The sequence below is a fragment of the Pleurodeles waltl genome, chromosome 3_1, assembly GCF_031143425.1.
Source record: "Pleurodeles waltl isolate 20211129_DDA chromosome 3_1, aPleWal1.hap1.20221129, whole genome shotgun sequence".
NCBI lineage: Eukaryota > Metazoa > Chordata > Amphibia > Caudata > Salamandridae > Pleurodeles > Pleurodeles waltl.
Window position 1 is genome coordinate 682,262,298 of NC_090440.1, and position 14,550 is coordinate 682,276,847.

The following is a 14,550-nucleotide window of genomic DNA, read 5'->3' on the forward strand; positions in this document are numbered from 1 at the left end:
AGTGGAAGGCGCGGCGGGTGCTGCTGCACCCGTCGCACTGCCACATTGCCGCCTGCTCAATTATGAGCCAGCATCAATGCTATGGCCCTGTTTCCCGCTTGACTGTCGGGCGGAAATGATGTTTCTGCCCGCCGGCCTGGCTGAAACTTGGAATAGGGCTTGCGGTGTTCTGGCCGCACTGGCAGTCAGATGGTAGTACGAGTTTGGCGGGAGGCCTCCGCCACCAGCCAACCTCATAATGGGGGTCATAATGTTAAAATATGATCAATTCTCTTCAAAATGAAACACATTATATTTTTAATTTGTGGAAGCATTATTGAGCATAGAAACATTATTGCCTCCACTCTGGGAACAATGCCATTAATTAAAGGGGAAGTCACTTGTCATGTCCTCCATATAGGTGGCTTAGATTATCATTACACATGAAGCAATAGTATATTTTATTAAATCGAACAGAATTCGTTTTTGTACAAGACATTTCCTACTCTAAGTGTGAGAATAAAACAAAACAAGGCTTGGTGAAACAAAAGATTTGCCCAGAATTACACACTTTGGTCAATGAGGGAAGCAAATATTGGCACCAGGCTTTCTGCTTTCACATTGTGCAATTCAGACCTTGGGTCCTTGTGACTGTCTGTGTCAATCGCTTCACTCTGCCACAGTATGAAAGCTGGAAAGAACCTTCACACCCCACCACTTTCAAAAGTCACCAGCTGCCATTGTTCACTGCCTCTTACTGACAGGAAAACCGTGACGGTAAGGGGCATTGAAACCTGCAAAATACACCCCTCATCATGGGAGATAACACCCATGGTGAAAGGGGCATTGTGTTTTTTTTAAAGTTTGATGTACAGCTCTGTCATGTTGACGGAGCTGTCCCTGAACTTTCAAGGCATTTCCAGGAACTGCCATCACAGCGAATGGTAGATATGTCCACTGGCCCAACTGATATATCAAAAGTATGCGGGCAGAGCATCCACAGCATGGCTGCAGTAAAGTACTCCTCCATGCTAATAGATATTACTCCGTCCGCCAATATATGAATCAAGCCCTTCATTTACTTCATTTGATCAAATTGGTCTAATAAACCTTCCATAAATATTTAGTAAAGCCCAGCATATAGTTCATTGTTTTTGACAACCCTTAATATGCAACAGACATGTTAGCATTATATTGACACAGGGAGGAATTGCAGTGCTACAAATATATGATTATACCAAAGAAGTCAAGGATGGAATGGTCATGCATACAGCACTGTTAATTACAGGTGATATTTCCAAAGTGAGAAGAATGAAGAGTTCCATCATCTGGTAGATGTGATTTCTCTGACGCGAGCCATGGATTGACACTACAGTGTGTGTCGTCTTTGTGCCTGCATGTCTATTACACCGTGTGCATAAGAACCTGTGTTTTATCTTGGTCTGTGTGCATCAGTGCCTTTGTGTTCCTTGGATCTGCTTGCATGGGACCCTGTGTGTGTGGTTAGCCTTAGAAGTCAGCAAGCCACTTAGAGCTGCTGACTATGGAACTTAGGAACCAGATTCAAGTCTTGGCATCGCTCACCATCATGTGATTCTGTGCAAATCGTTTAATCTCCCCATGCCTATAAACATTGCATGTTACCTTGTGTAATGTAACTGATGCTCATGTAAAGTGTTCCAATACCTTTAGGTTGAGTTTGCAGTATATTTTAAAAACTACAGAAGAATGCACTGAAACATAAAAACAAAGCCTTAACATAAGGAAAGACAAATACCCATTTACTGACTGATTTCTACAGAGCAAAACTAGAAAACCTGTATAAATAGCGGCTTCCCACCTTAAACTGTGTGATCTCAGGCAAAAAAAAATATTTTACTCTTTTTCCTAATTATCACGTATGAAAGCACTTTCAAATATGTGAGTTCAGACTACCAGTTGTACAAAAACGTTTAATAAGTACTTCTCAGTGCAGTGCAATAATGTGTCATGTTAATGTCAAAGCTTGTACACTTTAAATAAATAGACCTTTTTGGACTTTGAAGAGACTTTATCATATTTCTGGTGTTTTGTTGTATGGTTTACATAGCACGTATTCTCAGGGCTTGGCTCAGGCACGGGCTCTAAGATACGAGCCAAACCTTTGGCTTAGCTCGACTCTCCTTGTTAATGTGTTTTTTCGCTCACCTCTAGTTGGCCCCCATAATGAACGTTGCGTCCATGCACTACACAAAAACCGAAACTATTGTAGTTGGAAAATTGAGTTTCTATTTGTGTCACTTTGTAACATGTATCTCATATCTCTCGCTTAGTTTCATTCTTTCGATCCTACTCCACTTTCACTTCTTTTCACCTTCTACGTTTCATCCCAGTATCTTTCACTCTTGGTTTATCTTCTGTACACTCTTCCTGCATAGTATTAACACAACAGGTAAAATAGGGCGCGTGAACATTAAAAACAGGCTGGAATAAAGTACGTGTGATAGAATAGATAACAAAGCACATCGCAAGAAAATACAAATTCCTTCGAAATGATCATTGTAAATTCCCGGGCAGAAGCTGCCCTCTGAGAGCGGGTCCCACCCCCCGCCCGTGTGGAGGAGGCTGGCTCACAATGAGCTAATGATTTCTGACGCTGTGGGTGTGAGCTCGCGCTGTACATAAGCCCGTGCCAGGCGGGGCAGCCAGCGAGTGTCGGTGTGAGGGACAGCAGAGACCACGGCAAGCACTACTACACACGAGACGTCAGCGAGGATAAACGCAAGGGGCTAACAAGAGTCTGTAGACAGGTGACCTCTTCCTAACAGCAGAGACCACAGGAGGAGAGAACGTCTCTTGGGAAAGAAGAGACACCTTGCGAGTCTCGGGACGCACAAGAAACTTCAGAAGCAGAACAAACTGTTTGGGTGACAGTGTCAAGAGAGGCAGGACAAACCCTCGCACCTTTTGAAGACAGAGGACCTTGGGAGAAGCGCTCAGAACCTGAGGCGGCAACCTTGGAAGTGTCTTATTGCTACAGCCACAGGTAAGGAGCTGAGACGAAGAGGGGTGGGCGGAGCTACAGCCATGGCAAGCAGCCTTGTTTCATTAAGGTCTCGATAAGCGAGCACAAAAGGCACTTCTAATAGCAGGACACACGGGGCACAGCAGTCTATTCTGGGGAATGTCCCACAAGACAGCATCCTCTGGTCTCAAGTGGCAGCCTCATCTATTCTCAGGTGACTTGGTTGTTTGTTCTGGAAAATGTATCCGGGGAAAGCCTCTTCTGGCAACAATTTCAGGAAGAACTACAACTTCTTCTGGAAAAGACCCAAGGAGGCACCTGGATTTACCACTACAGCCAGTGTCAGAAAGCATGATGGTGTCTTCTGGTACCAGCAGACACAGCAGCATCTTCTGGCAGAAACACTAGGAGGCAGACACTTGTAAAAAATGTTTCCTGAGACACACTGTCATCTTCTGGGAAATGTCTCAGGAGGTATATTTTTCAGGAGAAGATCTGAAGAAACACAATTTCTCGATGTGGCCTTTCGAGGCCTTGCAGTCTCTTTCTGAGATGTTCAGATTGTCTCACAAAAAACGTTCGAACAGTTCTTGGATGATAAATTAAGTTTGTTTTTCTTTCCTAGAGAAATTTCCGGTACGAAGAGAGCCTGTCCTGGAAAAGAACTGTGTAGGCATAACAGTATTTCCAGAAAGAGGTCAAAACACAAGACTCTTCTGCAGATGGTATCTATCTATCTATCTATCTATCTATCTATCTATCTATCTATCTATCTATCTATCTATCTATCTATCTAGCTAGCTAGCTATCTTTCTAGCTATCTATCTATCTATCTATCTATGTTCCACCTTCTGAAGTTGGTATCCTTTGGTGCATAGAGCACAGACAGCTCTTTTGGAACACAGGACTCGAGAGGCATGGGTGCTTTGTCTGGAGGCACAGCAACCTCTTCTGGTACATTTTTAAAGAAGTATAGTTGCCTCTTCTGAAGAAGATCTTAGGAAGTAGTCTTGTTCCAGTTTCGCAGGACCTGATAGCCTTTTTTGTAGAATGCCTTGTAGACTATTGCAGCTTCTCCTAGCAGCAGCCTCAGGAGGTTTACTTCTGGAGGTGGTCACACAAAGCACCTTTGTGGAAAAAGCCTCAGATGAAATCAGAAGGCACATGATTTCTTCTTGAGAATGTACAAGAAGCCAGTCTCTTGTGCAGAAGGTCTCAGAAGGGAGTCCCAGAAGGCCGTTCTGGAGAAGGTATCGAAAAGAAAAGACTTCACGAACATCCCTCTTGAACTATAGAGGCTCACAGCCACACAATGACATTGAGAGAGACTACAGGAGAGAATACACAACTCTTTTGGAAGACAGGACTCAGGAGGCATGTGTGCCCTATGTAGAGACAAAGCATCCTCTTCTGGTGCATTTAAAAAAAGTATAGCATCCTCGTCTGGAGAAGATAGTAGGAAGCGGCTTTGTTCCAGTCTCACTATACCTGATAGCCTTTTCTGGGGAAGGTTTTAGGGGATATGGTGGTAGCCTTTTATGTAGGAGATATTTATAAGTAGTCTCTTCTAAAAATATAAAAAAGAAGCCCTACGGATGCACAACAGTCTCTTCTGGACAAGGTTATGATTGACAATAAATCCTGGAAAAGGTCTCAGGCACAGAAGCCAGTTCTGCTTTTAGGAAGAGCTGGAGCACCTTCTTCAAATGACCGAGGAAGCTTCTTCCAGAAATGGTTTCAGAAGGAGGTGCAATCTGGAGAAGATCTTGAGAGATACGCCTTAGGAAGAAAGTCTAAGGAAGCTTGGAATCTCCTGCACAACTTCTCTAGGGAAACTTCTTCTAGAGAAGGGGTAAGAAACATATTCTTCTGAAGATGGTTTCAAGACAGGTTTCTGGAGGTGTGCCACTTTTTTACGGAAACGGTCTCAGAAGGAAGCCTTTTTTGAAGATGGTCTCAGCACAAGCCTTCTCTAGAAAGGTCTCAAGATCCACAGTTTTACCCCATGAAATCAACATGAAACAATGGCGGAGGTGCATGTTTTGGAGGTAGACTCCGGAAATAGGCTAAGTACTACTATAGAGCTTTCAGAAGGTCCCTTTTTGGGATAAAATCCCAGGACATAACAGAAGACAGATATTTCTGTTGAAAATATAAATGTCAAGATATGTAACATGTTTTTCAGTGTCTGCATTTATAAATAACCTGTACTATGTGTAACCTGCAAATGTATACGTTTGGATGTAAATGTAAGCTACGCCCTACCATTCAATACCACAAACTTTTCAAGTGTGCTTCTTTTGTAATTGGTCATGTGAAAATTGGGAGCACAGGACAATGCACATATGCACAGAGCTTTAAGTGGAATGAAAAAAGTAGGGAGTCTCTAAAAGGAGCATGGCCTCTGTAGTGATAGGGGTGTCTTAACCGCATAAACTAAATTTCTTTGATTCTCATAGTGTGCCCCCCAACCAGTATTTTGTTGTCTCTATGAGCTTTCTGGTATTAAACCCAAATATGGCAACATAACAATTGACGTACACCTAAAACCAGCCAGGACTATTGCCTTTAATAATGGTTGTCTGTGTGTGCTCTGCAGAGAGGCCAAGGATTGGATGCCCATGTATTGTGAACACCTTTTTGGCCCACTAACAGGTACTGTGAGAAACTCACACTGCCTTCAGCCTCAACTCTAAACCTCTTTTCAAAGCTTGCGACATGTAAGAGTAATATGCTGAATGAAGTAAAATACACAAACCCACAACATGGTAGGAATATCTAACACTCTCATTTAGTGCAAGATTCAATAAAACTTGTGAAATATAAACTGGAATTAAATCACTGACATGGCTTACCTGAATATTTATTACATTAATTGTTCAGAAATCGTCAGTATTTTCCCAGTAAAGTTAAGAACACGAATATAGTTCCGGATAAGGACACATTTTAGTATCCGTTCTAGAATATTACCGTGTCTTAGACCTGGGGGGGGCCTGGCCCACTTAAAACCCTGCATATGCGCACACTAGAGATGTTAAGGGTTTTATGTGGTGTGAATTATAGAAGCGCGCAGGGTGTTTACTGGTAAAGAAGGCCAGTGTATGTTTGGAAAGACCCTTCTATTCAGACCTGATTCCTCTTCTGGGAAGGTTTATCATTTATGTCCACAGTCTCACTTCTTCTAAACAGTTTCTCTTCTCTACTTGAACATCTGCCTTTTGCCGCTCCTGTTCTCTTTGCGCTGTCTGTCAGCAGTTCATACCACTCACCCGTCTACACCCGTCCCAACCCTACCAGCGACCCATAATTCAGACCGTGCTCTCCCTGTCCTCCATCCCCGACTCACCAGACTTCCCTACTCTCTATGTGCGGTCCTGCTCTGCCGTGCAGTCAGTGGTTCTGGCGCTGAGGGGTTCCCTGTGAGATCAGCTGCACCCCCAAACACAGCCTTCATTCCAGAGCTCATTCGTGAGAAAAAGCCAAGTCTGCCAATTCTAGTTCTTTCTCCCCGGAAGAGCCCCTCCCTTCCCATCAGCAAGCTCACCTTGGAAGCAGCAGTTCTTGTGTGTGAAGTAAACAAAATCGCGTTCTCCTCCGCCTCTCTGGAGAGATTCCACCCGCTGGGATGTTTGATAGTGAAGCGCTACGCATGTTTCCTCTCCCTCACAGCGCACCTCACAGGAGTTCTCCACCATCCTCCAGCCCAGCTCCGCCACCCCCAACAGCAGCTCCCTGTCGCAGCAGTACCACCCTGAAGCATTTTACCTTCGCACAGGTAAGCTCCAACCGATTCCATTGTTATCTGGTGGTTTCTGAAAACGACACCACTGAAAAGTGCCACCAGGCAGGGGCCAAGCAACAGCCAACGCGTTCTCGATTTTGTCTCAAGGGGGCACTTTCCCATGGGGACAACGGGTCAGTGCCTGGCTGCCACAGTTTGATTGGAATGGGCTGAGGGAGGTGAGACCTATCAATCCCGCTCTACCTGTAGCGTAAATGACATATGTTTAATTTTTCGAGTCGTTCACAGTGACTCACCTTCACAATGCAAGCCCAGCTCCTCCCCTTGAGCGCCCGGCTGCCACTCTCCATCTCCCAGCTTCAGCATCCTATCATCCACTGCCCGGATCCACCACTCTCATATCCACTTCCCATCTCCACTGCCTTTCCAACCACTGCCCAACCTACCTCTCACACATCCACTGACCGGCCACACCACCCCAAAGCCCAGTTTCAGCACCCTAACATGCGTTGTCCTGCTCCACTTTTTTCATCTCCACCTCTGAACTTCACCATACTCACAACCATCGCTCAGCTCTATCTCGCTCAAAGGCCTTCACTTTACAGCTCCTCCACTCACATCCACAGCTCATCCTCACACTTACCTCACAATCCTTCAGTGTGTTTTTTCCACTACGCTCACATGCACCTTTTCTACCCAAAATCCTGTCCTGACTGACGCATTCCACCACTCTCACATGCACTGCCAACCACACCATCACCCTCATGCCCGCAAAATGCCTGTTTCCTCAAGCGTGGGCGTAACTCGTATAATCCTGTATAGAGTAATCACACAGAATTGCCTAAAAATTCCACAAGATTCTTTGGAATTATGAAAGAGAAATAATTCAGCATCTAGTACCATTTCTTTAGCATAACAATGCCCCCTTGCATCCAAACTGGGTGTGAGGATGCATTTTGTGCTGCGAAATAGCGCCGAGTGCAGAGAACACGAAAAGCAGTGCGAGCAGCCCTTTGTGCCTATTAAATGCGGTCTTGCAGTAGGATTTTTCCATTAAAATTACTCTTAATATGCAAGCGAGCAAAGTCACATTATTATCTGTAATTCTGCATCAAGCAGTAATGCAGAGTAACCAAAAATTACTTCGATTACTTTGGAGTAATTAAAATGACTCCCAGGCCTACTCTCCACTACACTCACATACCCCTACTGCCAGGTTCCGATAGACACATATATCCTTCCGCAGCTTGTTCAGTCACTTTTCCTGCTAGACTCCATCACCCTCACACCCAGACTCCGCCCTATACTGCCCCTCCTTCATGCCCCTCTGCCCTTCCCACCTCTCCACTGCTTGCCATTGCCCCCCAACCCTTCCAGATGCCCCTCCGCTGTTTGACTCATCACCCTTGCGATGATTGGCTCCATTACATCGCCTTCACCAGCTCTTCCAATGCCCCCTCCCCCCGCTTCATCTTCTGACTGGTTCTTGTACCCCCACACCGCCTCTCCCCCTTGACCCCATCACCCAGCTCCTGATGTCCCCCAAGGGCAGGCCAGGGGTTACAGTGACCCCAGTATAACTCACAGGGGCTGACCTCACCTCCTACGAGCCAAGGCAGGCCAGGCCCACAGCCGCCTCGAGGGGACATCGAGACACGTAGCGGCTGACCTGCTGCTCCAAGGCTTCCGCAGGCTAGTTTTAAAGTCCGCGTGTGAAACGACGACTCCTTATTTTTCATGCGAAATATAAGTTTTTACAAAACACACACACCCTCCCAACAAAGAGAGAAGACAAGAAAAGGTGTACATATAATAAATCAGGTGCTGTGTGCTGTACCCAGTGTTTTAAATGGAAAAATAGATGTGCACGTACTCACTATTCAGAGAGTGCCTGTTTGGTTTCTGATAAGTGCCGGTACTCTCCCATTAAATGTATCGCAGCATCGCTGAGAAGTGCAGGTACTCTACCTATCAAATTAAAGAAGAGTGGGTCCTCAGTAGCAGACAGTACCTGCCCATTTAAAGCACTGATATGTCACTTGATTTCGCTTCCTGATCTTTTTCACATTCACCCAGACCTCGGTTGTGAGTAGGTCAATACAGCGATGGCTCAAAATCACTCTCTTGGCAATGGAAACGTTTCCAGAGGGAGAGTGCAAGAAGGCCTACCACAGCAAGAAGGTGAACTCAACTGCGGGTAACTATGTGTTAACAGAAGGGCTCAAACAAAATACCTTATCTCTGGGACTTAAATGTGCAAAAACAACAACCCTGAAACGTTCCTGTCTGCTTTCCTATCATCGACTTCTGTTGAAAAGGTTTGTACTGTCTACTATCTAATGGCGTTTATTATGTTTTCACCCACACCTGGCTTCATCTACCAGGGTTTATCATGAAAGTAACATGTTTTGAACCACTAGATGCTTTTGAAAAGATCTTCATAAGGATATATTGAGTTATGATATATTGTTATGGAATGTATGACGGAACAACGAATGCTGGAACCACGCATGCGTCAACAACGCTGTCAGAACAACAACCTCGTTGTTATCACGAATACCTTTACCACATATGCCTTTACAATGATTTTTCGTTGTAAAAGCATGCCTAGTAAGGCCTGTGTGGGAACGGCATGCGTGGTTCTAGCATGCGACCCCCCACCTGCCCTAAGACCCAGAAGTACCCTACCCCTAATACTTATACTACCTGACGCCCCCACCCCTAAAACAAAACTACCCCGGATACCTCCCACTCACCCTGAGCCCTAAACCCTTCCCTGACCTCTCCCACCTGCCCTAAAAACAACCGACCCCCCCACCCCACCCCTAAAATCAAAACTACAGTGATTCCCCACCCTCACCCCCCAAAAAAACCTACCCCGATCCCCCCACCCCACCTCCAAAAACAAATGTACCCTGGTCCCCCCACCCCTAAAAACCTAGCATCCCCAATCCCCCACCCCCAAAAACCAAACTACCCTGATCCCCCTCACCCCAAAAACCAAACAATCCCAACCCCCACCCCTAAAAACCTAACTACCCTGATCCCCTCACCCACACCCCCCAAAACCAAACTAGCCCGACCCCACAGCCCCCACATCCAAAAACCAAACTACCCGACCCTCCTTCCCCAAAAACCAAACTACCCCAATCCCCCCACCCGCCTCCAAAAACAAAAGTACTCCGATCCCCCACCCCGCCCCTAAAAACCTAGCTACCCTGATCCCCCACCCCAAAAAACCAAAGTACCCTGATCTCCCTGACCCCCAAAAACCAAACTACCCGACCCCCAAAAACCTAGCTACTCCTCACCCCTCACCCCCACCCCCAAAAACCAAACTACCCCAACCCCCTAGCCCCCACCTCCAGAAACCAAACTACCCCGACCCTCCACCCCCAAAAACAAATGTACCCAATCCCCCCACCCTCCACCCCAAAAACCAAACTACCCCTAATCCCGCCCCTAAACCGAACTACCCTGGATACCTCCCACTCACCCTGAACCCTAAACCGTTCCCCGACCTCCCACACCCACCCTAAAAACAACCGACCCCCCCACCCTGCCCCTAAAAACAAAACTACCCTGATCACCCACCCCAAAAACCAAACTACCCCGATCCCCCCACCCGCCTCTAAAAACAAAAGTACCCTGATCCCCCACCCCACCCCTAAAAACCTAGCTACCCCAATCCCCCACCCCCAAAAACCAAACTACCCTGATCCCCCTCACCCCAAAAACCAAACGACCCCAACCCCCACTCCTAAAAACCTAACTACCCTGACCCCCTCACCCACAACCCCCAAAACCAAACTAGCCCGACCCCACAGCCCCCACATCCAAAACCAAACTACCCCAAACCTCCATCCACAAAAACCAAACTACCCGATCCCCCCACCCTGCCTCCAAAAACAAAAGTACTCCGATCCCCCCACCCGCCCCTAAAAACCTAGCTACCCTGATCCCCCACCCCAAAAAAACAAAGTACCCTGATCTTCCTGACCCCCAAAAACCAAACTACCCCGACCCACAAAAACCTAGCTACTCCTCACCCCTCACCCCCACCCCCACCCCCAAAAACCAATCTACCCCAACCCCCCCCTCCAAAAACCAAACTACCCCGACCCTCCACCCCCAAAAACAAAAGTACCCAATCCCCCCACCCTCCACCCCCAAAAACCAAACTACCCCTAACCCCCACCCCTAAACCGAACTACCCTGGATACCTCCCACTCACCCTGAACCCTAAACCCTTCCCGACCTCCCCCAACCCACCCTAAAAACAACCGACCCCCCCACCCTGCCCCTAAAAACAAAACTACCCTGATCACCCACCCCCGAAAACCAAACTACCTCGATCCCCCCACCCGCCTCTAAAAACAAAAGTACCCTGAACCCCCACCCATAAAAACCTAGCTACCCCGATCCCCCACCCCAAAAAAACTAACTACCCTGATCACCCATCCCCACAAATCAAAATACCCCGACCCCTCCACCTGAAAAACAAAAGTACCCTGATCCCCCAAATCCACCTCCTAAAAACCAAACTACCCCAACCCCCCCTACCTCCACCCCGAAAAACCAAACTACCCCGATTCCCCCCACCCCCAAAAACCAAATTACCCTGCCCCACCCCAAAAAAAAAGTGCCCCGACCCTCCCACCACCAAAAAAACAAACTACTCCGATCCCCCACCCCCAAAAACCAAATTACCCCACCCCCAAAAACCAAATTACCCTGCCCCACCCCAAAAAAAAAGTGCCCCGACCCTCCCACCACCAAAAAAACAAACTACTCCGATCCCCCACCCCCAAAAACCAAATTACCCCACCCCCAAAAACAAAAGTACCCAAACCCCATTCCACCCCTAAAAACAGAACAGCTCTGATCCTCTGCCCATGAATATCAGAACTACCCCGATCCCCCCACCCCGCCCCAAAAGAACCAAACTACCCGACCCCCGACCCACACCTCCCCCAAGTCCTCAGTCCACCCCCACACCTAAAAACTACCCCCAACCCTGCCCCCACCCCCACTTACCTGACAGCATCCTCTCCCGGTGCACTCTACCTTTTTTCTCTGCCTTAACAATGCATAGGCATTGTTCAGCAAATGAGTGGCTAAGGCAGAGAAAAAGAGAGTAGTTGTTAAGGCAAGCGTGGTTCCGCATGCGTCAGCTACACGTAATTGTTGTTCCGGACATTTCCCATTGTTATGTTGTGCTCTGTTACCTTATGTTACATAATGTTATCATATGACACTTTTACGTAGAATATCTTTCACGTTGACTAATGACCCCATGCTGCTGTTTTAAAAGCCTGATGAATGGTAGACCCAAGTAAAGTGTTTTTATATGGGCCATCAGGTCCCACAATCCTTATCCTCAACTGGTACTGCTGCATCTGTACTCCTACTTGATTTGAGCTCGCTGACCCTTGCAGTATTCTATCCCTAAAAGTCCAGTGTGTATTTCATTGATCCTTTTAAAGGATGAATGTCACAACATATTTTTCATAAAGTAACTTTTCACCACACCAAGAGAGGATCAATTTGCAATAGAGTGATGGGGTTGCTCATTAAAGGAAGGGGCTGCTGAACACTATGAAATACAACATGTCTTTAGGCCTTCAAACGAATCAAGCTAACTGGATTGCAATCCACCTGGTAATCACATTATCCCAAGGTCATCCAAAAGTGTACGCATGTGTTTCAATTGAAAGAATATTGTTCATTCTGCTGGGTTTAGCACTTTCATGTGTGAAATGAGTCGACAAGCTACCAGGAGCTATTTGGCCATGGTCGTCACCTAGAGGCATCCAGTGGCAGGGGCCACTACTACTGTCTTGCTTTTGGTACCACTTGTATGTTTCTTGCTACACTTGGTCTCAAGATTTATAAAATCAAGAGGAGGGAAAGAAAATAGACAGAACTCTAAGCGAATTGCTGCTTTCTTTGGTTCCACTGGTACCTTTCATTTACACCTTTGCAAACAAATAGGAGGCAATTGAGGGGCCAAGAGTGTAAGAACAGGTAAACACAGGTAAACTCCGTAGCCTGATTACGAGGTTAAAGGGTAAGTAATGCCACATCCGCTACCCCTGACATTTTTCTGAATTCACACATATGAATATTGATGTATTTTTAAAGCAAATAATCAAAAACTACAGCCAAGCCATTGCAGGCACGAGAAGACAGGCTCTGGGTTTTAGCTCAGTCAAACCTATATGGACTATAGTCCCATCTTTAACTCTGCTCCTCTGCAGGACATTTTAGTGCAGCACAAGACTACAAAGCCCTTTGTGGACGGCACACAAAAAGTTAGAGGTTGTTCGCGAAAGTAGGAAGTTCTACACAAGGTTACTTGACAGTTAAACCCTTGGTTTCTCATACTAGTGTCCCTTACATTCCAATGTAGAGTTTGTGGAAGACGAAGCAGATATCTCAGTCCTAGCAGCACTGGCGATGCCTGTGCTCCTTCACTCTCCCATCAGGCCCATGGATCGCTTGTCTTGGCTTCCATCCCTACACTCACAAAGGCCTCAAACAGAATTCTTCGCTTACAATGTGAGATGAGGGAAACTACTAGCTTGGGAGGCACATTGGACACTGACGAAAGACAAGTTCAGACCAGCACACATGTCCATGTCCACGAGGCTCACCACCAAACTAAAATAACAAGATCATCAGCCAGGCTGGAACTTCACACTGTTGGGGATGAGATCAGGTCCAACATGTTATCTGGTAACAGTGGAAGACCCAGACATTATTTCTAGAGTGGTCAAGATTACATGAGGGTTTCATTCAATACTGATCACATCCACGAAACTTATCAAAGCAATGAGAAGTTCTCTCTTTTAAGAATATTTTTACAGAATATTGTCTGCAAGTGCATTGCAGACACACTGATGACGTTGGTGTTAAAAACAAGATCTTTAGGTTAGTTCTCGAGATTAGTCATACTAAGCTGGCAATCAAGTGCTCTAAAAAAACTCTTTAAAAAGGCATTGGAGACACTCAGATATATTGTGTTGTTATATCTAGTGGCTAAATGTCTTATTACGAGACCTCTGTACGCAAAGTTTGTGGCTTCTTTCTCTTTATGTCTAAAGTATTTTGTTCACATTTCTTATGATTGAAAGTATTGGAGTTTTGATGCTGATATGGCTTTTTGACACGCACCCAGTATCCTGTGGTTCTTGTACTGTCGGCAGTCAACTTCTGCAACAGCCATCCCCTCATTTCTTGAAGGCAAGGTCATTGTGTCAGCCAGTGAGGAGAGCAGTGTTGTGAATGAGGTTATCACTGCAGATGATTAGGCGGGAAATAGTACAGTGTGTCAGATTTCATGGAAATATTGAACATTTTCATGGCTCATCTTTTGCAGGTACTTGGATCATCCACTTTGATCAGAATGAAGTACCTCATCCTTGGTGTCCTAGTGGTGTGCCTGACCGTCGATGAAGGTTTTTCAGCCCGTGGCACCCGTATTCGCACACGCAGGGAGCTGTCGCCAGGCCTTCACACCCGCGGGATCCGGGACGCGGGTGGGTCATATTGCCAACAGAAGGATGCCTGCTGTCCTGGCCGAGATGACGCCTGCACGGTGCCCTACCTGGATACCATCTGCTATTGTGACCTCTTCTGCAATCGAACTGTGTCAGACTGCTGCCCCGATTTCTGGGAGTACTGCCTAGGAATTGATCCCCCACTGCCCATCCAGAAAGGTTCGTAATCTAAATAATCCTTTTTACAAAGTACCTTTGGGCTCTTTTGTCTGTCTGTCTGCAGATAAGGCAAACCAGGAGGTGCGGTTTATGCAGTCTAGTAA

General features: G+C 46.4%; 1 protein-coding gene across 2 annotated transcripts in view; it reads left to right on the plus strand.

Moving 5' to 3' along the window:
* The first annotated feature begins 2,651 nt into the window (after positions 1-2,651).
* TINAGL1 (tubulointerstitial nephritis antigen like 1) overlaps positions 2,652-14,550 on the plus strand; it is a 121,222-nt gene continuing 109,323 nt past the window's right edge. Inside the window, exons 1-3 of one of the 2 annotated variants that reach the window (XM_069223290.1) lie at positions 2,652-3,004; positions 6,653-6,758; positions 14,107-14,446. In XM_069223290.1, coding sequence (XP_069079391.1) covers positions 14,134-14,446 — 313 coding nt within the window. In that variant the 5' untranslated portion in view covers positions 2,652-3,004; positions 6,653-6,758; positions 14,107-14,133. The remainder of the gene's footprint in view (positions 3,005-6,652; positions 6,759-14,106; positions 14,447-14,550) is intronic. The other variant, XM_069223289.1, reaches the window with a different exon arrangement.